The sequence below is a fragment of the Blennius ocellaris genome (genome assembly GCF_963422515.1).
Source record: "Blennius ocellaris genome assembly, chromosome: 2".
NCBI lineage: Eukaryota > Metazoa > Chordata > Actinopteri > Blenniiformes > Blenniidae > Blennius > Blennius ocellaris.
In genome coordinates this window covers 14,306,042-14,333,730 of record NC_137651.1, presented here as the reverse complement: position 1 = coordinate 14,333,730, position 27,689 = coordinate 14,306,042, and the positions used below count along the sequence as shown (strand labels likewise).

The 27,689-nt window shown below is 40.6% G+C and overlaps 1 protein-coding gene across 2 annotated transcripts in view; it reads left to right on the top strand.

The window, feature by feature from the left end:
- kcnab1a (potassium voltage-gated channel subfamily A regulatory beta subunit 1a) overlaps nucleotides 1-27,689 on the top strand; it is a 108,541-nt gene that overhangs the window by 19,536 nt on the left and 61,316 nt on the right. Inside the window, exons 1-2 of one of the 2 annotated variants that reach the window (XM_080509203.1) lie at nucleotides 18,681-18,785; nucleotides 19,341-19,953. The exons of the other annotated variant lie outside the window; for it this stretch is intronic. Of the exons in view, the coding sequence (XP_080365329.1) occupies nucleotides 19,745-19,953 (209 nt within the window). The 5' untranslated portion in view covers nucleotides 18,681-18,785; nucleotides 19,341-19,744. Of the gene's footprint in view, nucleotides 1-18,680; nucleotides 18,786-19,340; nucleotides 19,954-27,689 lie in introns of those variants that run through there. 2 annotated transcript variants of the gene reach the window in all.

The window sequence follows — 27,689 nt, the reverse complement described above, 5'->3', positions numbered from 1 at the left end:
TCATTGTTTATCGGCTTTATTATGTGTTGTAGGTGATTAAAAGTGTGTTACACTTGGCTGAGTCAAAGTGAAAACTCTATCATGTTCTGAACTACTTTCGATGTCTATTTGCTGAGATGGACCTGATCTATTTGATTGATTTGCTATCAGGTGTCTGCACAGCTTGATGATGTCGCAGTCATTTAAAGTAAGTCTGTTGGAACAGAAGGGCATCTTCGACTTATAGTACTTATTTTGAAATGTGTCCTGTTGCCATCAAACACACTATTTTACATATATCTAAGTATAGATATTATATATTAATTGTGTATTAGTATAGTGCTTCCTGGACACTGCGCCGTATTATTCTTACACCATATAAAATGGTTTAATGTAGTTTGCAGGAAGACATACTAATAGACACAATTGGACCTACTTCATACAGACACGTGCAATAAATTCTGCATGATGAGTTGTCCGCACACAGATGATAAACGCTGTGAGATGTGGTGCAGAAATTCCCTGTCAGCACACTGGAGTGATGGGGAATCCCTCATACATAGATTGCACACACACACACACACACACACACACACACACACACACACACACACACACACACACACACACACACACACACACACACACACACACACACACACACACACACTGGGAAAATTCAATTTGGTAAAAGAATATAGCTCTTCTATTATAGTCCAATGTGTTATTTTAATAATGACTTTCGAATTTCCAAATTGTTTGTTGTGTCTGTTATGGAATGGGGAAATCTTTATTTGTGAAGTTTATGAGGTAAATAAATTAAATGGACTCATAACGATTCGAGTGAGTCTGTTTATCTGATGGTTAGATACGTTCAGATTATGTTATTGCAAACCATAATTTTCCTGCATATGTATACTTTTATACATATAACAGAGTCTGGAGTCATGGGACATGTGACTGATGGCAGAATGTGTATTAAAAGTGCATTCACAAGTAACATGAAGTCCTATTTATTTTGGCAGTTACTTGTCTAAAACGTCCACAAAACAACTCATAAAAACCCACAAAACACCTAAAAGGCCAGTCCTTGTTGTGAGACACTCGCTAATAGCTCACGTTGGTCATCAACCAAATGCTTTGGCAGGATGTGAGCACGTTGTTCATATGACGCCTTCATTTCATCAATAACTTCAAGTGGATTCATTTCAACAATTTTGGTAACGACAACAGATGAATCTCAGAGTGTGTTGGGCTTTCACTTGTCGAAATTCTGCATTTGAAAACCACAGGAATTATTTTACTAGTGAAATTTAAATTTTCTCCCGTAAGACAATCAAGTGTAAAATGACCACCATGTACATGTGAATGAAATGGAAATATTTTTGGAGCCAAGAGCATTTGGGTGTTAAGTAGAGTTTTCCTGATTTATCGTTAGCATTTCAAAAAAATAATCCATTAGTAATTGAAAAATTGTCATATTATTTTTGACTTTTTCTTTGTACTTTTGTTTGTTTGAAGAGTGAATTGATTTTATTCTTTTATCATTCTCTAAAACAGCTGCTATGTTTTGTAACGTCCGTTTGGCTTCTGGGGCTTCTTCCATCCTTCAGTAGGAAACTCCCAGGTCAATCGCGGTTAGTACTTTCCCTATTGGGAAATAGGACACATCCCGTTTTTTCAGTTACTCACCTGTTCAATACATTTTTGCAAACAAAATCTTTTTTGAAAAATTGAGAAAGTATTTCCAAAGTAAAACAAAGCATCTCACCATTCCTACAAAAACCTATAAACAAGCACAACACCAACTTCATGTGTTGGCATGTCTCATAAAGTCGTATATATTTTTTTTTAAACCAAGATGAATATTTATCACAACATGAAATGAGAGCAGAGGGAGGCCAAGCATGCCTCTGCTATTAAGGTGCTTGATATAATCCAATTAACAAAACATTAAAGTCACCAGAGCGGGTATAAGGCACATGCAATCTATCCCTCCTCTGCTGTTCTCCCTTTCCATCCTTCCTGCTTCTCCCCCTCCCAGATAAACACTGCAAGCACAGGCATGCGGACACGCACACATGCACCATCTGTTTCATTACCTAGAAAAGTTTTTAGAATTCAGAATACAGGATGAACTAAATGAGGAGGACTCATTTTTATGCTCATAAATGTATTGCCTTATATCCTTGCTGTATGTTCCCGCTGAACTGATCCGTTTGGAAGTTGTTTGTTGAAGATTCTCATTTAAGTTGAAAAGAACATGACAGAAATGTTCTCAGATTTATATTGAACAATGTATATTTCCAAATCTAAAAGTTAATGTTAATTAGAAGTATTTATCTAATTCTAAGCAACTGAAACAAGATCCCAGGTTTCATTTGTTCCTGATATTTGCTCTGTTCAAACTGAATGGGTTTGGTCTCAAGGCTGCAAATCTAATCATCACTTCAGCATTCAAACTTAATTTTGCAAATGCACCGGTCGAGGGCACATCTGTCTGTCAACCCTACTTTCATGGAGTTTGTTTATCTTGAAACATCTCCACACAGCTGAGTTTTCTCCTCCTTTGCTCATTAGCTGCTCTGCTGAGAAGTTGATGTCAAGCTGCCTTAAATGGGTGTCAGAAGTTGGACGAGTTATATTTTGAGGTTGTATGGGTTTGTTTGTTGTTGTTTTTTTTATCAATCTCATTGACAGAAACAAAATCTAATTTACAAGTAAGAAATCCAAAATGCTGCAGGAGTTGTTGATCCAATATCTTTTTGAAAGATCAAGGGTCACCATGTCCAGCGCGGGTTTATTGGTGACCATGAATTATTCCTTGGTGCGATTGTGTCTGCTTGTGAACTGTGATAGGCTGCAACCCCCGCACCCAACCCCACCCCCCAAGCAATCCTGGTTGGGAGAAACTTTTATTGAAGATGGATGATGGATGGACAACTCTTGCAATGAGAATTATTGTGTTGAATGTACAGAAAAGGATTTTTTGTGTGTGCGTATGATGATCTTTTAGCTTCAGTTTGCTCATCAGTACTCGCATATGGTCCCTAAATTCCCTTGTTTCAATCAGATTTTTCATTAGTATGTACTTTTACAGACTGCACCATGTGTCATTACACTCCTTGTCGTATACCTTCTCTCCCCAGGTAGCCACGATGCAGCCCTCATTTCCTACAGATGCTGCCTGGTTGCCGTCTGACATCTTTGTTCTTGCCTGGTGTGATTTTATTGCTGCTTTTCCCCCACACAAAACGCCTCCATACCGTTTCCATAGCAATGCTATTACAGAGATGACGGTATTCTCTTGTTGTTACTGCTCTTGACTATCAAGTGTCCATATCTGGAGACTCTCTCGCAGTCAGGAACGCTGCTCTTTCCAGCAAATAGCTAATTGTGGTGCAGGTGGTGCAGGTGGTGTAGGCGGGTGGGTTCATTGCACAGTGCAAGTTGGAGAACAACCTTATTATGTCATGCATTTAGGTACTACGGGCAAAAATTTGTGAAAAAGTTCTACCTTCCAGTTTTTATATCAGGAATTCTGTGTGTGGAACTTTTATTTTAGAAGCTGAAATGCTTAATGGCTTATGTTTTTTTTGCTGATCTTAAGTGTAAATAGATTTTTATGTGGGCATTGGCCTCGAAGAGCAAAATGGAAGAAGTTAAAGAAAAGAAAAAGAAATTAAAATTTTTACGGTGAGCATGGATTGAGCATTATTTATTTCGAAGGTCAGTTTTATTTCAGCTTGTTTCCTTTTTTTTAATCACTGTAGCCATTCCTGCTAGGGTCACCTCCAGTGTGCTGCATGGCCTCAAGCACATTGGGCTGAACTTGAGTCCCTGACCCTAAAAAATAATTCTATAATCACATTGAGACAGGAATACTGACAGATCATTGTCTGAGCTTCAAAAGCATTTCCACCTGGCAGACTGGCCACTATGGCTCCATCTGCTAAGCGTCAAATTGCAAAGCTCTCTTTTCACTCTTGAATCCATTACCGCCCACCTGAACTGTGCGGAAGCCATCGATGGCAATGATCACATCTGGACTATATTCTGTAGAAAGCAATGCAATAAAACACAGGCCAAAGTTCAAGCCAGTGACTCCAGAGATGGTGATGATTCACAAAATACCACAGGGTAGAAATAAAGTGATTGAAAACTAAGACTTTACTGATTTTCCTGGTTTGTAGCTAAAGATGTAATAATGTCAACCACCTATGTCTAAAAGTGCTGTCCAATGTCACTGCAGAAGGATAGTCAAACCACAGGTCAGCAAAAACAGGATTACAAAATTGTTTTAAATTGTTCCCTAAGTACTGAATTGTCTTTTTGATGGCTTTGTAGTGTTAAGCCGGTGGACTGCCCCTATATTGGAGGCTCACGTCGCATAGCGAGTTGTTTCATCTGCTCTGTAACTAATGCACTCTCCCTAATTAATTTCACTCATGACTTGGGCCTGCTGAAGACTTTAATTAATGAATTAGACTAATTACAGCATGAAACATAATGATATTGGAAAACACACATAAATAGGACATCTATGGGTTCATTTTCCAACATGTTTTATAGTTTCAGCATAACTAACTGGCCTGTTTTCTTATGGAATAGATAGAACGACATGGTGCTTTCACCTGTCTTATCTTCAGCAGCTGTCTTCTGTCCAAATAATGAGCTGTAATCCAACACTCCTCAGTGAACAATGGCTCACACTGAATGGATACTCGTTGAATTGTGACCCAGAGGTGACCTGTTTGCCTGTGTTTGAATATAAGTCAATGGGATACAAAGTGGCAATATAAAAAGTATTGACAAGTATGATGTTGTCATTTCCTGAATTGTTTGAGTAGAATTTGATATTCTGATTGTGAAAGAACAAATACAATCAAAGTTAAAACACAGTTTTAAATCTTATTCAAAAGACAAATCCTTTTTTTTTTGGGTGCGAGGAGCTAACTTCTAATCTAGGCTGAACAAGTTCCCAAAAGGGTCCATTCTGGGCCAACTGTTATTGAACATCGACATGCTTCCACTGGCTTCGATTCTGAACAACACCACATTTGGTATTATAGCTATGAAGATGGCGCACAGATCACTTATCACTTATTGACGTGGAAACTATAGTCCACTCTAAGGGCTGTGAATATATTGTGAAAATACAGTACTGTTAACTCTTAGACTTGTCAGATATGTTTCATGACATTGCAGCCATTTGCTAACATTATTTAAGTAGATTTTTGGACACAGCACCCTATATTGACAGGGGGGCACAGGATTGTAGACTTTTGCAAATGTATTACTAAATAAATAAATAAATATCACATGGTGACACGTTTTCAGAACCTTTTCAGTGACACTTGTATTTAACTCAGGCACTGACCATCCCAAAGAAGGATTTAGAGAAACATTTTCATGCCTAAAGTAGACTTTGGGATGTCTGTATTAGTCGTCTTACAAAATCTATCAGACGGCTACAGCTGATTCAATCAACTGCTGCTCAAGTCCTCACAAAGTCCAAGAGAATGAAGCACTTTACAAGTTCAGAATGTTACTTCTGTTCAACTGAGTGTGGTTTACACTAAATACATCTCTGATATTCTGTTTACATTATGAACTCTCTCAACCTCGCGGGTCGTGTGGATCAAACCTACTTTCTGTTCCTAGAGTCAAAACCAAACATACAAAAATCACTTTTAGCTTTTATGCAAGGCCTTTTCTGGTGGCTGCTGCCTTTCAGTGAAACAATAATTTATTTTATGATGCAGTTTACCATTAAATCTTTGATTGCATTTACTTTTTAATCTTAAAAAAAAAAAAAAATTCTTATTTTAACCTTTTTGAATAGGTTTTGTTTTTAGTCTTCCCTTGCTATTATTCTGCATTTGTTGCTGTTTATATTTGTTTATTTTTAGCACTTTGAATGGCCTCATTGCTAAAATGTGCCACACAAATAAAGTTAGCTTTCCGTACACAAATCCAGCACTTGATCACCAGAAATTATTTCTCACTGAAGCATCTCCTAAAGCCCAAAAGTGCACTAACGATTTTTCAGTTTCAGTGGTTTGATTTTTTTTCCATTCGCCATCTCAGGTCTGTTTTCACTCCATAGCTGTAATGACATTTCTTCATGCGATTGTATTCAACCTCCAAAAATCTTAAGTCACCATGATTTTATGTCTATCAGAGATTGTTTTTCCTGTACCAATAAAAAAAAACCTTTACAAATATCCCCTCGGCTTTAGCGATGAAGCCTGAATGCTAACTACCAGAGCAGCCAATAAAAATACATCATCCATGAGATGATGTATTACATCTCGTCTGCTGTATCGCCGAGATGTAAACTCAGCATGTTTGCTGCTCCCATAATGAAGGGATGGCATTATGTGTTTATAGACTGTGAAGGCTTTTTCTCCTTTTATCTTTCACCTTTGTACTTTTTCTGTATTCTTCCTTTTCTCTGTTCTTAGTATGAAAGAGCACACAATAAATGCATGTCTATGCATTACTTTACTTTTCATTTCCAGTGATGTTATGTAAGACTTTCATTGTGAACACGGTGTGGTTAAATCTTCATACTGTTGATACTGTGACTAGCGCGTCTGGTGTTTCTCCACTGTGGCACACCTCAGAGCTGTCAATGGTTAGTGGGAACTTTTTGATATGAAGCCGACTGTGGTTATTTTGTTGAATGGGATTCCTCTGCTAGTTTGCTACTGTTGAAGCGCCAGAGTTCACCCACATTCATGTTTAAATTTATCTGGCCCTTTAAGATGCAGATCACCAGTATAAAGGAAATATATGGGAGAGGACAGGATAAAAGCTGCTGAGTTGTTTGTGCTGGCTTTCATCTGCTGATATTTCATCTCCTGCACTCTGCAAACTCGTCCAGTTGATGCATTTTAACTGGGATGTTTCATCTCATGAGCTTTGTGATGGCTGGTATAATGAAAAAGTTGCATTAGTTAAATATTTATAGACAAAAACAAAACAGCTAATGTGAATAAATCACAATTATACAGCTCAGTGACTGGTCATTAGAGTCGCATTACAATCCATCGTAAACTCGGTGTGTGTCCACATGCAGTACACACGGCTCTGAGAGTATGAGGAGATGGAGGCGATGGAGGAGGGGGATGAGTAATTTTTATTTGAGACCCAGCACAGGCGTATAGTATGAGCTGTGGATGACATGAAGGCGATCTTCAGGCCAAGACTCATCACTGTAATGCACTTATAGCTGTAGCATCCTTGACCTATGATCCAGCCTGTGCAGTAAAACTCATCCGTTAATGACACAAATGACAAAGCTGTTAATCCACATGAGTAATGTGTGACAAGTATTTGGTACCAACAGATTATTACCCAGAATTCCCTGCCAATTCTCAAACAATTGCTCAGGAAATGAAATCATGCTCCGTTGGTAGCGACACATGAGCTCTCACCAAGGTTATTTAAAATCTCAATGACTGTGATACTCTGATGCGTGTAATATGAGTTCCATTTTTTTCCTTCACATTTTAATACTGCACTTGATCAACTCTGCAGGAAAATTCATGTGCAGTGATATTGGCAGCATATGAGAAAAACAGACGTGCAGCTAATAACCAAATATAGCTAGTGATTGTGATGCGAGTCATATCATGTTCCACATGTTTCTGTTTGTACCTAAATGATTGAGCGAAGAAAATGGACCATCCATTCCTGATTCCTGATTTAATGTGCAGACGAAATGGCACATGCAGCGTCTGCGACTTATCTCGACCCGGTACAAAACCCAAATATGAGCGCTGCGCTCACGTTGACTTGAAACATGAGTGCACTGCTGGAAGTGAGGGAGGTGTGACAGGTCACGGCGTCATCTGTACTGACAGCGGGATCACATGCAGCTTTTAGGGATTTTAACAGACAAGATTGACTAAGGAAATGTTGAGGCACTCCCTCCTCCTCTGTCATTGTGCACTTTGACCCATGGCCTCAGTCCTTCCAGGAAGCAATGCTTTAATGATAATGCAGCTGTACGTGTGCGAGCGTGTGCGGATGCTGGATGTCACTGACTTGCCACTGTGAGATCTCCAGCTTACTATACTGACACAAGCTTTAGAACAGAGGTTCCCCAACATGGGGCCTTTAAGGGAAATCACAGGGGAGGATTCTCGTCATGCAACATAAAATTTGTCTTCTTATCACTCTGGAAGTGGTTCTTTGTAGACTTTTACCCTGCTGTGCATTATGTCAGTTGTCTTTTGTGTGTGTAGCTTGTTTTTAAATTCTACACATGCACACTTGTCCATTAATCCATCTTTAATGCAGCTTTATTTAGGTTTGTGGGTCACTGGAGCTGATTCCAGCTGACTACGAGTGAAGGAAGTTTAGGAAATGGACAGGTCACCAGTCCATCACCCGGAGAAAACCCAACATGCACTGGGAGACCATGCACACTGTGCATAGAAACTCAAGTTTCTTGTCAGGTGAGAGCGCTACAAACCACCTTATGATGTCAAAGATGTCAAAGAACCAAAGCCATTTCGATAAACGGGTAAATTAAAACCAATATTTTATTAATGAAACTTCTCAAAACACTTCTGAGCTACTAATCGATTGGCAAACTGAGTTAAGAGACTATTATTGAAACACAGACGCAAAACTATCACACTGACAGTGCTGTCAGATGTTGGCAAAACAACAGGATGAAGGTTGAGGATATCGTTCAACATTCAGCAGTACAAACAATTTATTTATTAATGTATCAGACTGGCAATGGAAGTAAAACATCCAGTGTTGGGAGCAACTCAGCTAAAGCAGTTTCTTCAAATCTGCTCGAGGAAATGCAATAAAATAATGAAGAACTGTTAATTCCCAGAGTTCAGGGCTTCTGATTGCGGTCTATTCCAGTGATTTCAGCAACAATTTCTGTGACATTAAATGTAATAAGTTCAGACTGATATTTAATCATTTAATTAAATCAGAATGACATATTAAATGAGGATTGGGCCTCATGAGAAACTCACACAGAAACTGTTTTGATCAGAAATGGAGTTAAATCTATAGAGCAAGAGACATTTACAGTGTGTTTATATTTTCTCTGCTCAAACCGTCCTTTGCATGCCCCAAACTGCTGTTTGGAAAGCGATCACATACTTTCCCGTCTTATTTATGAACATATTCGCTCTTTAAATCCCTCTTCACTGATGGGACTTTTCTCTCTCTTTTCTTTATTGCTTTGACATTGTTTTATTAAATCCTGCATGCTCTGCAAATACAGAGCTTGAGTAAAGCTGCTTTTTTTTTTCGCTTTTCATCCTGCATTTAACTTTAAATGTTTTAAATAGTGTTTGGCTGTTGGTTTAAATAATGGACTGCTATGCTTCATTTAAGGAAATGTTGGATCACTCAACCTCCCCTCTGCGGGTATTTTTCAACTTTATTTTCTGCATTTGTTGCGGAAAAAGAGCACAACCCAGTTGTAACACCTGGAGAAGCTTATTAAAGCACCTGATTCTCCATGGAGGTGAACTCTGGAAAGTTGGAAGATTAAAATAAGTTTTTGAAACAAGCTTTAACCCCAATACAAGCCATGTAGTTAAACTTTCCTCACGTAGTTTCTTCTGCTTACCACGCAGTTCCGGTACCAATACAAGGGCACAAACAGTTCAGGCAGCACAGCATCGTCAGACCTGACCGTTAGCAACCTGCCCTACAGCCGTCACACCAGATGAGCACATGTTGGGAACAGTTCAGTCCTATGGGCAGGAGACGCAGAGCTTACAGTCATGAGGAGGGAAGACATCCCTGACACTGTCCTGTCAGCTTCAATCAGGACACTCAGAGCTGCAGACAGGGGCAGAAGAGTACAGTATAAACACTGGCTTGGCAGATTTTCTGCAGGAATAAAACAGTTCAATAAAACATTTAAATGTTTGTCATTTAAAGAAATGAACTCTACTTTGCTCGATATGAATAGAAATGAGTTGGCGCGTGCTATTTATTGGGGCCGTCAAGGTTTAAACAAATTTGAAATGACCAATTCTTAAATTAAATTCATTGCTTTATTAAAACAGCTGCATTAAATTCTGAGTTTTTCACATCGACCTCGCTCTCGAAGTCAAAATATTAAAATGAGACGGTTTGATGGAGAATCTTCAGTGTTGGGACGATAGTACATACAGTTGGAGGAAAAGATTCCCAGGAGAAAGGAAATGTACAAATGAGACACCATGAGGGAGCTCTGAAATAGCTTTGAAACAAAAATGAAGCAGGTAAAGCATGCAGAGTTAATTTCTGATTTTTGCAGATGAGCCAGTAGGTTTGTCGTCTTTGTAATCAGACAGCTGCTTTTTACAAAGTGGACAAACAGCCTTACCTTTGACTGTGACTTTGCCTCCACTGTGTAGAACCGAAATGACCTCCACACGGTGTCAGGATTTTGGTGTTGTGATTGTCCATTCAAGATGGCTCCGGTCACCATTATCCTCCATTTTTGTGAGAAACCAACATTTTCATTCGCTTTGTTTAGCAGGGGATGCATTATACCATGATTGTGAATTCTTAGAGCGCTTCCTGTTGAATCAAAGGCACCCATGAAATAGTTAAAATGGAAGGTGTGGCTACATATTCTGAAAAGAAGTCCCACTGCACCTCATGCTGGCATGAATAAATGCTCTTTGAACAGAAGCTACACTCGGACTGACATGAGCAAATATATTTGTTGGATAGAACTCTTCCATGTAAGACTGGAGTCCAATATGAAAATGCTGCATGATTTTAATAGTTTCCTTGTTTTTATCTTATGCACAGTATGCATCCATTAACATAGCATGTGTTCTTAGATATTGTCTTGTTGACCTTGTAAACATGACTCACTGATCTTTACAATTACACGTCAGAGTACAGCCCTCAGTTGTTTTCCAGTCTGTGTTTCATGAATATTTCATAAAGCCACTGTGGTTCTTTCCCCGACATTGTTTTCTCCAGGAATGGTTGTGTGATTGAAACAGTGTGTGTGTGTGTGTGTGTGTGTGTGTGTGTGTGTGTGTGTGTGTGTGTGTGTGTGTGTGTGTGTGTGTGTGTGTGTGTGTCCCCTGAGCATGTTTAGATGTTTACATATCACAAACTGAGTCATGTTTGTGTGTGTGGTACGCACATTTTCTGTTACTCGGTGGAGGAAAACCTTCCACTTTGATATCATGTGTACTGTAAAAATCTATATTGTGTATATATATTGAGTGTGAGGAGATGTGGCCACTTTTAATCAATGGTGTGCTGAAATTATTTGATTTACATATCCAATTGTGCAATTTTTTTTAAACAATTCTCTACAGTACTCAATGATTATTGTTGACAAACAGAAGAGCGCAGTTTGAAGGGTCTGGCCAGATGTTGTACAAAGTACACACAGGATTATGGATTGTGGAGGATTATGGAAGATTTTGGATTTGACTGTCGAGCACTGCATTGATTCACATTTTGACAGTATTTTCTCCCCTGGAAAAAGTTTGGTCTTGCATGACAACACAATGGGACCCCTCAGAAACTAAATGCCAGATGTGATCTATGGAATCATGAATGAACTAGTCACTTGGTGACAATGCCTGAAGGGAAGAGAAGCAAAATGGTGAATGGTGTATTTAACAAACTGCTCCAAGTTTTCAAAATGCTGCATTTCTCCTCGCTTCCTTAAGACGGTGAGTCCTTGTCCTGCTTAGCAATAACTTTGAAACCAAAGTATAGCTTCTCAACAACAACTGCTGTAAAAACTGGGTTAGCATATGATTACAGCACACAGACATATTTACAGTAATTAGTGTATATATTTCCAACGCAATTTTTTTTGTTGGCAATGAGATAAAAGCTGGGCAGGACAATACTGTCTCACTTTCGAGTGAGGTAAAAGTGAGGTATAAAACCTCCCCATGATCGCTCTGGAGGAATGTTATTTCTTGGCCGTTGTTGAAGTGATGATGAGATTTCATTCATGCGACACAGCGTTCATACCAGGCTGGAAAAATTGAATCTGTAATCTTGCTGCAGATGTCAGTAAAATGTGTTTTATAGTATGAGTTCAATCACTTTCTTCTCACATATGTATTGATAATAGTTTCTGCAAGTCAACATCTGCGATTCCAGTTTTTGCGTTGTGAGGTTTTCGTTGTTCAGAAAATTGGCTATTTTGTTATTTTGGATTTGCAAGGCAGTTGTTATTGTCCCAGGAGGTTTTATATTCATTTGACTACTCATAGCATTTAATTTAGGATGTCTGAATTGTCTGAATTGAATCTCACTTGAGACTACAAAAAAAAGTCTGTCGCTAATCCACAGGCTCAGTCGGTGTGTGAGGTATCGCACACGGATTTCAGTATGTAGCGTGTGGGCTTTTGCTGACAAAGCTCATGATCCAGCACACACACACACACACACACACACACACACACACACACACACACACACACACACACACACACACACACACACACACACACACACACACACACACACACACACACACACACACACACACACACACACACACACACACACACACACACACACACACACACACACACACACACACACACACACACATATACAGGTGCAAAAGTAGGACACAGAGGCTGCCTTGCACACAGAGTTATGATTGTGTCATCACTTGCTGCTTACGGGGCAGCTGCTGGCGAAACAAAAACAAACCCAGGATGATAATCAGAGGAATGGTGAAAGAGGCTAAAAATGTGTGCAACCTGACAAATAGATCACAGAAATTAGAGTATATTTTAAACCAATATTTATTTATTCCCTTTTTCTTTTCTTCCAACAAACAGCAGCCATTGTAAGTCACTGTGACAGTTGGCTAATTATCCAGTTGGTTGGTTCATGGAATTTCCCACAGATCTACTTGGCACGTGCCGTTATGGGACACAGCTGCCGAACCTCCTCGGAGCTGGCGCCGCTGTATCAGTGTGACTTCAAGTCAACCGGAAGAGCCGGGTCAGGTCTCAATCTTTAATAGTAATGAGTCAATTTAGTGGAACATGGTCCAACACAAACTCTGTGCTGTTGCACCAGTGCTGAGTGCGCACAGACGCATGCACGCACGCAAACACACCTATAATTATTAATCAGAGCCATGATGTTCTGTATTTCTGTATGCCATTTAAATGCTCACTCAATCTCAAGCAGGACTACTCAGTCTTTACTATTAATGTCCAAGTTGATGACTCAGTTGCACTACTTTTGCGTGTGCCAGTGTGGTGCCAACCCACTACAACAAGTCTTCGAAGTTAAATGACAATGTAGGTGTTTTTTCCTTATACTCCCCAATGTGACTCATGGTGCAGTGGCGTTACCAGCAGCAGAAGGTATAGGCTTAGGCTTAGCATCAGGAAAAACCTGGGGGGGGTTTAGAAAAAGATCTGATTGAAATACCCACTTGGTTTTGATTGATGACCATTGTCATCATAGTTGCAGAAATGAACATGTTGTTAGGACTGTACAGCAATCAGAGTGCTAAAAACTGTATCCACTGTTTAGTTGTTTGTTGACCCAGCCACTCACCTTGAGCTTCTCATTTACAGACGTCAGTAGGAACAGGAGATGGCCATTTGCGACAGACTGAAGGTCGTGAAGCCCCCATGCTCTCGGTCCAGGGTACCTGCACTGGTTCTGATTGTTGCAGGTGCCCTTCTTTTGTTAGTTCGTGTGTTGATTTCTGGCTACCTCCATTTTTGGAAGTGAGTGTTTTTCCAGCCCGTTTATTCTGTTTCCTTGTTTTATGTTATTTTCAAATAGCTCCCGGACAGTTTGGGAAGCTCTTGAGGCGAAGGATGTTTGGGGTAATTTTTTTATGACCATCCTCTGAAGACCTGTATTGATTCATTTATAGGATCAGTTTTCAGCAGATTATAAATTATACCTGCTCATAATACCATTGTGAGCTGTATTAGGCCAGGAGTGAGTCACAGTTTGAATATCAATGCACCAAAGTGATACAAGTATGATAACCTTCATTTGAGCACTTAGTGTGTTAAGATTCAAAATGAGTGCACCCCTCTTCATCGAGACATTTCAGCAAACATCATTCAGCTGCCTCGGTGTTTATGGCAGGGACTGATGGTGACTGATGGCTCACTTCAGTGCCGCAACACACTTTGTGACCACAGTCCTCTTTCACTCAGCACTTTCCCACTCCTCATTAGAGGCGAAACAGGTTTGCACCAGCTCCAGTTCCATATGTGGGAATTGGTGGGGAATCTGCTGTTCCCTGGAGGAACAATGCAGTATTGATTAGGAATGAGCTGCTTCTCCATTAGATGTGACATTGATCTGATTCTGTGTACGTCCACTGGGTTGGGTGAGAGATTAGGTAGAGACGGAGATATTGTGAACAGATTGTTTAAAAAAAAAAGAAAAACAGAGACTGAAATGGCATCACTCACTCACTCACTCACTCACTCACTCACTCACTCACTCACTCACTCACTCACTCACTCACTCACTCACTCACTCACTCACTCACTCACTCACTCAAACATAGAATCAGACTTTCTCATACGGAATATTGTTTATTTATTCTTTTCAGATGCATCATAACATAAAGTTTAGACACTTTGAAGATAAATTGCTGCTGATGGCCGGATAAAACAATGAGGGATTGTTCTGCTGAAATCATATTAATCTAATAGGGCCGTTCAAAACAAAGTACTTCATACAAATCCATCATTGTCAGATATAACTGAGTATCCCAACAATCAGCTCTCATCTAATTTTGAATCCGCTTTATCTAAAAGACTTTCATTTTCTGGAGCTCAACCTAGATGCGGTCAGTTGTTTAGATGAATGAATTGATCTTGTGTTTACTTAATGCGACATTTTGGATTTTTTGAGCTTCATTACAGTCGTGTCAGAAGATAAGGAACAAAATTAACTTCATTTTTAAATCAACATTGCATCTTTCTGCCTCAGTTGTTAGATATAACTTAATTTTGCATTGTATGTGACATTTTTAAAAATAATTTCATCATGAAATGTAAGATGATTTGCTTCAGTCTGGGTCAGAAAAGCCCAAATCGAATAGAATGCAACTTTGTTTGAAAGAAGTTCACCACTACTGATGCTAGGGCTGAAGAAATATGTGTGAATTCAGGTGTTGCCTCAAATTGGTTCAACTACTTTTTGTATTGTGTCGAGCTACTCTTCAGGTGGGCACAGTCGCTGTAAAAATCTTGGGTTTTGGGGAATATCTTCTCCTCACATTATTTAAAAAATAGAATTTGAGGTAAAAGGGGGTGATCTACAATAGAGTTAAACGTCCTGGTAAAACTAGAATTGATGAGAATAGAATATGAACACTTTATTAATCTCAGGGGGAAAACATTTTGTTGGACCAGGTTTTTAATACTTAACATGTTTTAAGTGTGATACAAACAAATCAAATTGATCAAATGAGGGTTTTTATCCTCCCACACACTCCGGGATCACATTACACAGCAGGAGTGGAGTGGTCGGTGGTTATTGTCGATGTATGCTGCACAGACTGCGTCATTTGTTTTTATTCTGAGCTTGCTGTTGCTAATGAACACACTCTCAATCAGTCACCTCACTGGCCTCGTCACATTGAATCAGCAATTTGAACACAGGAAAACGTACCAATGATAATCCACAGAAAACAAAGCAACATTACTGTAATTTCCCACACCGCAATTCTGCGGCTCAAGCTGCACAAGGAGGAACCATTTATGTCAGCCAAAATATATATTTGGATTCATATGTAGGACCACGTCATTGCAGATGCTTTTACTTTTATTTCACGTCATACAATTTCGATATCATGTCTGTGCCCTCACAAATACCAAAAATAAAACACCAAATGCTTGTCTTCCTTGGAAGTACATTCACTGCTGTAACTTGTCTTTTCACCACGCTGGGTACCAGCTGTTTGAAGTTTGATTTTACTGAAAGGGCTCACTTTGGAGCTACCTGCTGTCACTCTGTCTGTGTCACTCACTTGTCAGTTGTGCTCCCTCCAGATGAGGGATTTAATACAAATCCCTGCAGTAAAGTGGTAATCCAGCGTAAAGCAGGTATGGACGAAAAGATTCACTATGTATTTAGTTTACTGTGAACACTGACAAAAAAAGTAGCTGTAGTTTTCATTTAGTGATGTTCTCTACACAAATGTCATTTGTATAGCCACATCTGAAAGAATCCTCCACCCCGTTCCCCCTCCTACTACCAGGAGTTCACTTTACAACAGTTTTATGATCGGAACATTACAGACTGTGGTTTTTCTGCTTGTGCCTGTAATTGCACTGCCATATGCCTGTGGGGAAAATAAAAGTCTTCAACCAAAGTAGCAGCTCTGTCAGGCAGAGTTGGTGTTGGTGCTTTGAACTGAATGATGTGATATTATGATGAGTGGTTGAGGCTCGTAAGACCAGTAGAAGGTGGAGGAGTTACTCTCAGAGGAGGGGGAGCACCTTGCATGGCAGCGTTGTCTCTGTTGCCGTGGTCAAATTGGAAGCATAAAGCACTTTGAGAGGACGAGCATGACAAAATACAAATATGGCTGCTTTAACAATAGTAATATTCCTGAGACTGATAGGAATGACATTAGCAGTGTCTGACTTCCGCCATGTATAATTCATATAGCTCTGCTTCAATATTCGGATAAATGAGAAACTATGATGCTGCTACAAAGTTTGAACGTGACCTGTTGATTTGAATGAGGTGTATTGGAGGAAGAAACCTCTAACGTCTCAGTGGCCCAAGGCTGAGAAACAATGGCCTGAGGCATTTCGTCACAATGTTTGTAGTAATCCTTACAATGGCTTCTTGCCTTTTGTTTTGAGAACAGTCTATCCAGAGCTGCACAGAGGTTTTGGAATTAGCACCCTCACCTCGGTCCAGGTTGAGTTTGGTTTGGTTTGAGGACCTGTTTGTGTGAAGTTTGCTTAATTTTACATTGAGAGCGTTGGTTTTCTCCAGATTGACCTGTTTCTTCTGATACTCCAAAAACACATGTTAATGGCGATTTTTAATTGACCTGAGAATGAATGTATTGTCTATGAAACTATGGTTATTGCTACAGTCAATCTCAATGGAGGACTCTTTACACTTTCACTGAATGTTTTTTTTTTTTTAGTGTAAATTATTGTTCAGTCACCACTTTAAAATCATATAAAAAGCTAAATGTTGTCCACAGCTGGTTCAGGTTTCATATGTGTGGAGAATAAATATTCTCACAAATTTAAGTGAGCTCTACAAACACATCATATGGGTTTGTGGGATATTACAATATGCTGTACAGCTAATTCTTCCCTCTTGGCTATCTGTCTCACTCCTCCGGACATCGCTTTTGAAAAAGAGCCAGACTGCTAATGCGGTTAACATGACATTTCTGTGGCATATTCACAAACACATCCTCTACAGTACAGTCATTTTACATGTGTGTGTGGAACATGTGAACCTTATGTTCCCTGACTGTTACTGTACAAATTGTCTGCTGACTGTGAAGAAAACCTCAAAGCAAAAAACAAGTGAACCTTGATGAAAAAAATTCAAAAACAATGGATTTTATTCCATCCACTTGAGTCCATCTCAACTGTTCAAAAGGTTGTATGTATACGCATACTGGTATGTATTCATGATCTCACACACACACACACACACACACACACACACACACACACACACACACACACACACACACACACACACACACACACACACACACACACACACACACACACACACACACACACACACACACACACACACACACACACACACACACACACACACACACACACGATAGCTTAGACTTTGCTTGACTGGCTCATTTCCAACTAATTTATTCTGAACTCAACCATTCGTGTTCTCTAACTTTTAACCTTCACCTAACCCAACTTCAGTTTGCCTTCAAAATAGAATGTGACTTACTTCTCGTCCTCACAGGGATCAGAAATCCCAATAAGGTCAACATGATAAGGGATTTCAGTCCCAACTATAGTATAGAATTCCCCACATACATATACAGACACACAGAAAAAATGTCAAATATGGACACTGTAATCAAACACAAGCAGATATAGTTATTCCCTCACTTCTCTGCTCGAGAGTGCCTCAGCCTGTTTATAGTTATTTCTTTTATTTTTCTTGATACCCATCACTTCACGCCTCCCCCAACTCGTCCCATCTATCCTCCCCTCGCTGGCTTTGATTTGTAGCTGCCCGCAGCGGGGATGTATGTACAGTGTGTTCAGGGATTTAGAGAAATATGATTGCCTTGTGTCAGCAAATGTATTTGTATGTGTGTGCCTGAGCAGGAAATGCACAAAATATGTTTGCTGCAGATAAAGATGAATTCAGTCCAAATACCAACATGAGAGAAGTCGTAAAGCTGCATTGCTCTGCGCAAATAGATCTAGCCTGTTGAATGTCACAGTCCAGTTATCACTTCAACTAGGAATAGAAGAGGATATACTGTCTTGGGGTGCTCTGGGAATGGTGAGCAACAGCTTTGTTGTACAGACAGTTGGAAAAAGACAGGAAGGACTCTTCAAAGATGTGTGACAGGTGAAAACTGAGTGAGAGGAGGAGGAGGTAGGCAGAGAGCTAAAGAGAGAGGACAGAAAGCGAGTGGGAGTGAGCGAGTGAGTGAGGGAGTAAGAGAGAAAGCTGAGAGTAGCGCCACATGCAGCTCAGTTCCCCGAAGGTGCGCTGTCAGTGGAGGAGCTCCCCTGCTGAGAAAAACAAAAACACTGGGAAGAAGGCGCGGAGTGATCCTCCAAATATCGCATCGAGAGCAGATACCGGTGAGCGAGGGAGGCAGAGGAGGAGAGGGGAGAAAACTGGGGCACGGGCACATTAGTGACACATATTAACGTCGGCAGGCAGGAGAACAGGAGCGCTGAGAGAGTGGAGGGGAGGGAGGAGAAGAAGTGACACGACGAGGAAAAGTGCTGATGGCAGAAGTGCGATGGTGCACCTTGCTACAACCTGAGAGTGACTCCCACCCCCTCCTTCCTCTCTGCCCTGTCTCCTTATCCGTTTTCTGACCCTGTCCCCTCCTCCTTCACCCTCCTCTCCCCTTTCTCTCTCGCTCTCCCTCATGCTACTGCTGGCTCGCTCTTCCCACAGTCAGACCGGAGTGAGCGCAGCGCCTGGGTTGCATCTCCGTCTCTCTCTCTGTCTCTCTTTTACTCCTCTGCCATCCCTCTGCACCCTCTCTTTGAATTCTGCAGCTGAAACTCTTTAGAAAAAAAAAAAAATCTCTGAGCTTTTGAGGCAGGACACTGGAGAGGGCAACAACCAGAGGGGGAATAAATTAGGGATCCCACAAAGAACTGAGGAATCTTTGTTCTTTTCAGGCTTTTGATGATTGACCTGCTCTGCTGTGTCTCGTCCACAAGGAAAGACTTAAACTGGAAGACTTGGTGTGACCACAGAAAAGAAGAAGAAAAGCTTCCGCTGCTTCACTTCGGTGCACTGAACAAAGTCATGCACATGGAGATGCAGCACTTGGGCGCGAGCAGCTGAAGACTCAGTCCATTTACAAGAAGAGAAAGACGCACTTCAAAAGAAACGAGGAAAAGAGATTAGACTCAAAAGGAGGACGAGACATTGAATCAAAAGATTATTAAAAAAAAAAAAAAAAAAGAAAATCCTTGAGACTTCAGCACTCCTGCCGGGCTCAAGCTCCTGCTCCCCCCTGTCCTGTCTGTAGTTTCCCCTCCGTCATCTCGAGCTCTGCTCCCTCGACCGAAGCGGAGCCATGCAGGTGTCCATCGCCTGCACAGACCACAACCTGAAGAGAGGGAATGGCGACCACAGCAAGCAGAGCGCCACCAGCCCCAATGTGGTCAACCAAGCCCGGGCCAAGTTCCGCACGGTGGCTATCATTGCTCGCAGCTTCGGCTCCTTCACGCCACGCCACATCTCACTCAAGGAGTCCACGGGGAAGCACACGGGCATGAAGTACAGGTGTGTGTCAAGTGTTTGGAACACGTTTGAACTAAGATATTTGAAAAGCAAGCAACTTAGTTATTCCTTTTGTCATCATTATTTTTTCATTCCCTTGATCTCATGTGCTACAACTTGATCAATCATTTATTCGAAGACCAGTTTCTTCAGTTTTTAAATATGAATACAGCTTTTTTGGGGGGGGGGCATTTTTGGGTCAAAAGTTTTAAGAGGGGATGAATGAAGTAAAACAAACTTTGTTTGAAGCGTTTTTAAACTAATACATTTAACATGAAGAATATAATGCTGTGAAAGGGTTTTTGATCATTTATACTGTTAATCAACTTTTAGTGTCATGCATGCTGACTCGTCCATTTTTTGATAAACACACATACCCCATGTTAGTGTTGCAGGGGGCTGCTTGAGCCTATCCCAGATTACCCTTGACAAAAGAGAGGGCAGATCCTGACCGGGACACCGGTACATCACCGGATTAGTACAAGGAAGCAGACATTTACCCACATCCATTCAGTCTTACGGTCAAGTGAGAGATGCTAATTACTGTAACTGTAAGTAGGATTGTGGAAGGAAGCGGATGTAGGGAATCATCACAAACCACAAACCTGGGTATGCTTCTGCATTCCATCGTTTTAGAAAAGCAAGTCATCATAATCTATACATTTGCTCTATCGGGGTGAATATCAAAATTGGAAAGATGGTAGAATAAGCTCATGACAAACTCCAACTGCATCCCTCAGCTTTAAATCGCACAAGGTTGTACGATTCCCCACTGGGAAAGGTGGGGATCCTCTCCCCTCCTCCCTGCTTTAAAATCTTAGCGTGTGGGCCTTTTGTTGGAACCGTGTCATTTTACGGAGGCACTCCTGCCAGCACCGTTTGAAGCGCCTCCTGCCAACCTTGTTTAATGTTTTCTGTTCTTGCCACATGTGTTTAAAACCCAATGCAGTCCAATCTGTTAGTTGTACTACAGCCGCTCATCCAAACTGGACGCCACAAGCTAACCTGGCAGGCTTTACGAATAAACGTTGTCTGCGAGGTGGCGAGACAGTGCTGACAGAACCCACAGGCCTTTCGCCTGCTCTCTCTATCACTCCCTCTGTCTTTTCACCCCCCACAGTTCATTTACACTTACGTTGTTTCTCAGGCACACTGACTGCCTCGCACAAATGTGAGGCCGCTCTCTTTTTCCGTCTTTCTTGCAGATACACAAATTCTAATGCCTCCAAATGCCATGAATGGAAAATCGCTCTTTTGCTTCTGCTTGTCTCCCACATACCTAAACACTATTTCTCTCTCGCTCTCTTGCTCTCGTTTTCTCTCTTTTTCTCGGCCCCTCTCTGTGGTTCGACGAGACAGCTCTGCAGTGTGGGTTTAGTGTCTGAGTCGGATTTGACCTCAGCGATGTTGCTGCTCAGCTGACTTGTGTGTTTGACTCTGATAGCCCCAAGCTGGGATTCTTACATAAAATACGGTTCCATGACTTCCTTTCTAAGCAGTGAACTCAGGTGTGTGTGTGTCAGTCAGAGAATCTGTGAAAGCTTCTTTTGTGAGAGATAATTACAGGCTGTAGTTTGAAGGCAGTCCTAATGATTCGTTTGAGTTATTATTCTAACAAACAGTATCGCTCCCTGAAACTCTTTTCCATCTCGAGACAGACCTCAGATCTCAATCTGTCTCAAGCATTAGCTATCAATACATTTGAGGATTTTCTTGAAAGCTTGCATGTGTGGGAACTAATGCCATATCAAACATCTGCAAATTGTGTCACGTGGGTATTTGGCATGCTCTTACCTTGGTGAAAAAAGAGATTATTCAATCTATGTTGGAGTTTTAACCTGGATAAAAAGTATGAAACCATGTGAAAGTTCACACAATAGACATAAGTTAATGTGTGAAAAGCAATTCGGTGTATAAAGATTTCTTTTGCTGCATGTTTGTGTATTTCTCACAATGCACACAGTCGTTCAGCTTTCTCTGAGCTATAAATGGAAGAAAAATGTGTTGTATTTGTTGAGTAAGAGGAAATAGTAAACAAATTGAATATCAATGACATATCCTGCATAAATAGTCATGTCGTCACCAAGAATGGCATCAGGAAGATTCACATGGTCTGATTTGATCCATTACAAAAACTAATAATAATGGGTTACCAGAATATAGTGCCAGACATCTTATTACCTTTCAATACTAACATTTAAAAAATAGATTCTGCAATCAAACTGAGATCTATTTGATAATCACTGAACATGATCACCACTGTAAAGGCAGAATGATTGGTTGAGCTGTTTTTCCTCTGAGATGGCCAGCCAGGCACTTTGGCCTTTGCACTCTGGCAAGTACTATTATAGGTCCGGTCACCTCTGGACTTCCATTACATATTGTCTAGACAATGAAGAGGTCTAGACAATGTGTAATGGAAGTGACTGGTGATACTACTTGACCAGTAATGAGAGCAGCAAGACAGATGGACAGTGTACTCTGAAGCTTATTGCCATATCGCTCTCTGTTTTTAACAACAAATAACAAACTAAGGAGGGACCCACACTGTTAATAATTAAGCTTTACAAAAGCTAACAGGATCAAAAAAGTGGTCCATGGTTTTAAGTTCACAGTGTTTCTCTTAGAAGTGATGGAAGACAAATGTATCTTGAAAGTTTGCCATGAGCTCCATGTTTACATTGTTGAATCTACGTGTTGATGACCTTCCGTCAGTGTTGTTTACCTGCACTGATGTGTGACTGCTGCTGGAATTGATCAGGATGTAGCTTCATGAGGTAGAAGGTCAAAGTACCTTTGATGAGATCAGTGGTGGGCAGACTCGTGACTGGAAGAGACAAATCTCATTGATTGAATATTTACTGAGCTACCTTCAAGGCAGAATTGGCTTGGTGATGCTTCTGATAATGAAAATAATGGCATTCATCTACTTCACACGTGAAATGGAAAGGTCTTGTTAGTGATGAGGAACACAGTAAATGGGGCATCATGCACTCTTGATGGCATGAGGGTGCTATTATATTTGCCAAGATTCAACAGCATTAGTCATATGCTTGTCAGTGCATAAATACCCACATGTCAAGCAGAGATAAGGGGTATTTATGTTTGGTATTTACAGAAATCTGGTACAAGGAGGGAATGTGCTGCTTTAATAATGAAGACTAGCCAAAATCTGCATCCACTTGTTTCAGTGACTTTGGTTTCATAGTTCATATGTGCATCAAGGTTTACAGCTACAGGAGTGAATCCCGAACTCGTGCTACAAATCACATCTGTGTGTGTGTGTGTGTACTCCTCGAGCAAAGCCTCCACCGCAAAACTGCAAACCCCATGCAAGCTGCAGTCTCCCCTGTCAAATCGTCATTAAATGTTCAGTAGGCAGCGGATGGTGAAAATGACTTCTGACAATAGACGCGAATGGGCTAGAGTTTCTACTCGCTGCTTTATGGGAACAATGAGAGAGAGAGAGAGAGAGAGAGAGAGAGAGAGAGAGAGAGAGAGAGAGAGAGAGAGAGAGAGAGAGAGAGAGATACCGGCACGTACTAATCACTTGAAGCTGTATTGTCTTCTGCTGACAGTAACGCTTTGAGATGGACTGTATGGGACAAGACACTACCTCTCTCTCTCTCTCTCTCTCTCTCTCTCTCTCTCTCTCCTTCTCGCTCCTTCTCTCTTGTTCCTGCTCTCGGTCTCTTTTTGTTTGAGGAAGTGAACCCAGGGTTGCACACACCATCTGTTCTGGCGTAGGTGAACGCACGACAAGTGAGGGTGTGTTGGCTTTTGAGCAGCTTTTGAGCAGCTTTTGAGCAGCTTTCTGCGCGTGCGTGTTTTATACTTGTATGTGTTTCATGCAGTCCCTCACATTCATGTAACAGATGCACAGTTTTCATGCAGGGTCTGTCTTTCCGTTTAAGTCTTCAGACATGTTCGACAAATGGGCCAATATAGCACCTCGCTGGCACAAACACATAATCAACATGACTTTCAAACAAAGCCTGAATGATGACTTGAGTCTTGTTCGATTCACCTCAGATGAATTCTACAAAATAATTACATTCAGCTCATTAGCTTATTGACAGTTACTGGTGCCTCTGCAAGCTTGCCTTCAACTCATTTAAATGTTAATGTTTTGAACCCAGCAGAGCAGCAGCAGCAGCAGATAGGTGCTGGCCTGGTTTGTACGTGTTTGGATTGGTGGGGGTGGTATGTGCAGTGGTGTATTTCTGAATGCAGTGATCAGATGCTGCATGTGCATCTTCATAGCACAAAACCTGGCTCACATGATTTTTGAGCATATTACATCAATACATTTCCCATCACACCGATGCGGCTGACAATGGTTTACTTTGTGGCATAAGTAAAGAACATTTTCATTGGCCAATCGGTCACATGGAAGATAGCAATGCACATGATAGACAGAGGAATGGTACATTGATGCGGGACTCCTGGAAGGATTCAAACCCCTTTACTGTGCTGTGACTGAAATGTGTTTTTATATATCCTGAGCCACCAGGGTGCAACTTGTTCCTTGTATGCCCTTTCCTGAATCACCATGTGTTGCGGTGTCGCGCCGTGGATCAACTCCTCCAGCCGCATCAGCTTGACTTAGAGCAGCAGTAGGTTTTGTGCTGAAACTCTTGTTGGCTTTAGATCTTTATGTATGCTTTCCTGCAAGGCAGGAATGGGGAATTAAACTAAATAGGTAAGAAATAAAACTAGATATGTGAAGTAGCTCCAGAGATAGGTATGCTAATAGAGGGAATCATTCAGAAGCCTGACCTGACTTATGTATTAATAAATCATTAGACATACACAGAGGCATGTCCGAGGCATTAAAATGCTGTATTTAGTTTCATTATGTATGCTGATATCTAATGGACCTCGCTGTCAGCTCTGTGATGGGACATCAGATCAAATGAGGTGACTTTATCACTTTTGTGACAGTAGATAACATTTGTTTGGCTTCCTCCTCAGTATTCCTACGGGCATTTATGGCGTTTAAATCTGCTGCTTCAGAAGAAACACATTTTGTCTTGGAGGGACGTCAAGAGGCAAATTCTCCACTGACAGATTGGCATTCACGACCGCCGCTGCTATTGTAAATGAAAACCATCTCAAATTTGGATTCCATGAAAGTGTACACACACTACCTTATCCTATTTTAATCCTCATTCATAATATTTACAAGCACTTTCCAGTCATCTTTCATTTTTTGAGTTGTCTAAATACAGGTACACTGCTCAGTCCTTTGTGACCCTGGTTTTACAGACACAACCGAAGCAGCCTCCTTCCATTTTACTTTTTTTTTTTTATATAAGCTGTTTGAATACTGAAAAAGTACACTGAATTGCTTTAATTTGTCTATACCTCCTCGCTCTTCTTCATAAGAGCCTTTTTGAGAGAGCCTCAATCTAGAGTTGCTACTTTTCCTTATTGAGAAAGAGCCAGTTAAAGTGGCACTTTTCATCCCCGTTGAACCTTTGATCCACTGGAGCAATCTTACTGTGTCTCAGGGTATCTTGAGGTCTCCTTAGAGATGCTGGAGATATTACCAACACAACCGCTTTTGTATGATGTAGGAAAGAAGAAAAGATGGATGGAAAAAAAAAATCCCGTTCATGATGTTTCAGTATTAATCAGAAGCAGATATGGCTTCATTGATATGCTGGTGGTTCTTTAATAACAATTGGCCTTGTGTTCTCAGGCCGCTAAGACATCAGGAACAGGCTGGAACTCAGTGCTGAGTTTTACAAGGTGTGTAGCCACCTGGCTGAGTGCAGCCGGCCGTCTCAGAGCCTCTGCAGAGCTCCATAGGAGTTTTAACCTCACACTGGCTTTCTGATCTGAATCTGAACCTTTGTGCATCTTCTGCTTTGGCAGATGGATGTAAAAAAAAAAAAAAGAATACACACATGGAAACATCAAAGTTTTCTCTCTCATTGTTTATTCTACTTTAGATTTTCAGTATATACCAGAAAGAAAAGAAAAAAGAAAAATGGGGTAGATGTGGGTGATGCCCATGGTTTTTCTAGGTTACTACCGCCAATGTTGTGAGAGAGAATCTTGTGAATACATGAGCAAATGGAAATGCTGATGAAGCAAAATTCATAGACTGAAATGCATATTAATCACAGAAAAATAACTAATTCACAAAATGCAGTTCAGACTCATTACAATTCTGCAAATGCAGCAATGACAGACAGAAAAACAGTTTACATTTTTTTTAGAACTATTCACAGCTGATGTCTGCCGTAGCTGAGGGAAGGAAAGACGAGAGAAAATCTGGCCGGTAAAAAGCTAACTCCTGATGACGATTCAACATGTGTTGCAATGAAAAATCACGAAGGCTTTGTGAAAACTGGGCAAGCGTTTGCATGTGGCAATTCAGACGCTGTTAATTTGGCAGAGGGTTGCTGGTGTCAGCTCAGTCACTGTACGCTGCCTGTTGAGAACTCACGCAGCACAGTGGTATTGAAAGGCCAGATTAGCAACTACTGTAAATGTGTCTGTGTGCTGTGCTGCTCTACGTCTCTCCAGAGCTGCAAAATGAGAGGGATGGTAATGAATAAAGTAAAAAAATTCTCTGATTGCTGTTGATGCTCCAAACCACTAAGCAACAAATACTCCACGACTCTAACCAACGCTTTATCGATGCTTGTTGCTATGGTAATTGTGTGTGTCCTTGGTTTCTGTATTGCCTTAATTCAATTTGGAATGCTTGAAAAAAAAGATGACACACACACACACACACACACACACACACACACACACACACACACACACACACACACACACACACACACACACTTAAAGAACCAAAAAGGCAACAAAACTGCGTCGTGACAGGAATAATTGGATTGTTAAAAGGGACGGTAATTTGATGTGATGTGATAAAAGCCGAATGAATAGAAAATGCTGTCAGGTTTCCTTCCAAATGTGACAGCAAATACCAGTACTGAGGTTCATTAGGATAAACAGCTGGGAGTGTGAATTCTCTCGTCAGATATCATTAAACCAAAGCAGAAAACGATGGAATAAAAACATGACATGTTTGACAACCTTCATATTGTGGAGATAACTGTCTGTGTTTAATTTCAATGTGAATTACAGTGAGAACTATATTTATTTGGCATATTGAAGACATAAAGGCATATTGATCATGATCACACCCAGTGCAGCACAAGTGTTTCTCATTCATCCAGTGTACACATCATGAATGCAAAAAATGTCCTGTGAGTGCACACAGTCCTCTGTGTTTCAGAAGTTTATTTATCTTCTAAGATGCACTATGGTCTGTGATACTTGCAGCACAACAGAACTGACTTAATTACTTATTTTTTTATAATTATAGTCTGTTCAGCTGTTCAGGGCCCATGTGGCACTGGAGACGATCCCTGGGTGAACATTTGATTAAAGGCAGATCACATCAAGAACAGAACTCCTCAGGTTCAAATGAACAATCTGCTCAAAACTTTCATTTTAATAATTTTTGCAACATTTGTTCTGATTCATTGTCTTAGAAATACATATTTGAAATGGCAAGAAAAAAAAAGATGTGTTTGAAAAACTCTTTCCATGAATGCATGAACAATAACAATAGTCATCGTTCTGTTAGGAAACTGATTACTGAGGTAATTGTTTCCATTGTTTTGAGGTTTTACTTGCTTGCAGTAATTCAAGAAAACTGAATGAAAAAAAGCAGTTTTTTGTGAAGCCTCCCGTGACTGTTCCCATTTTGT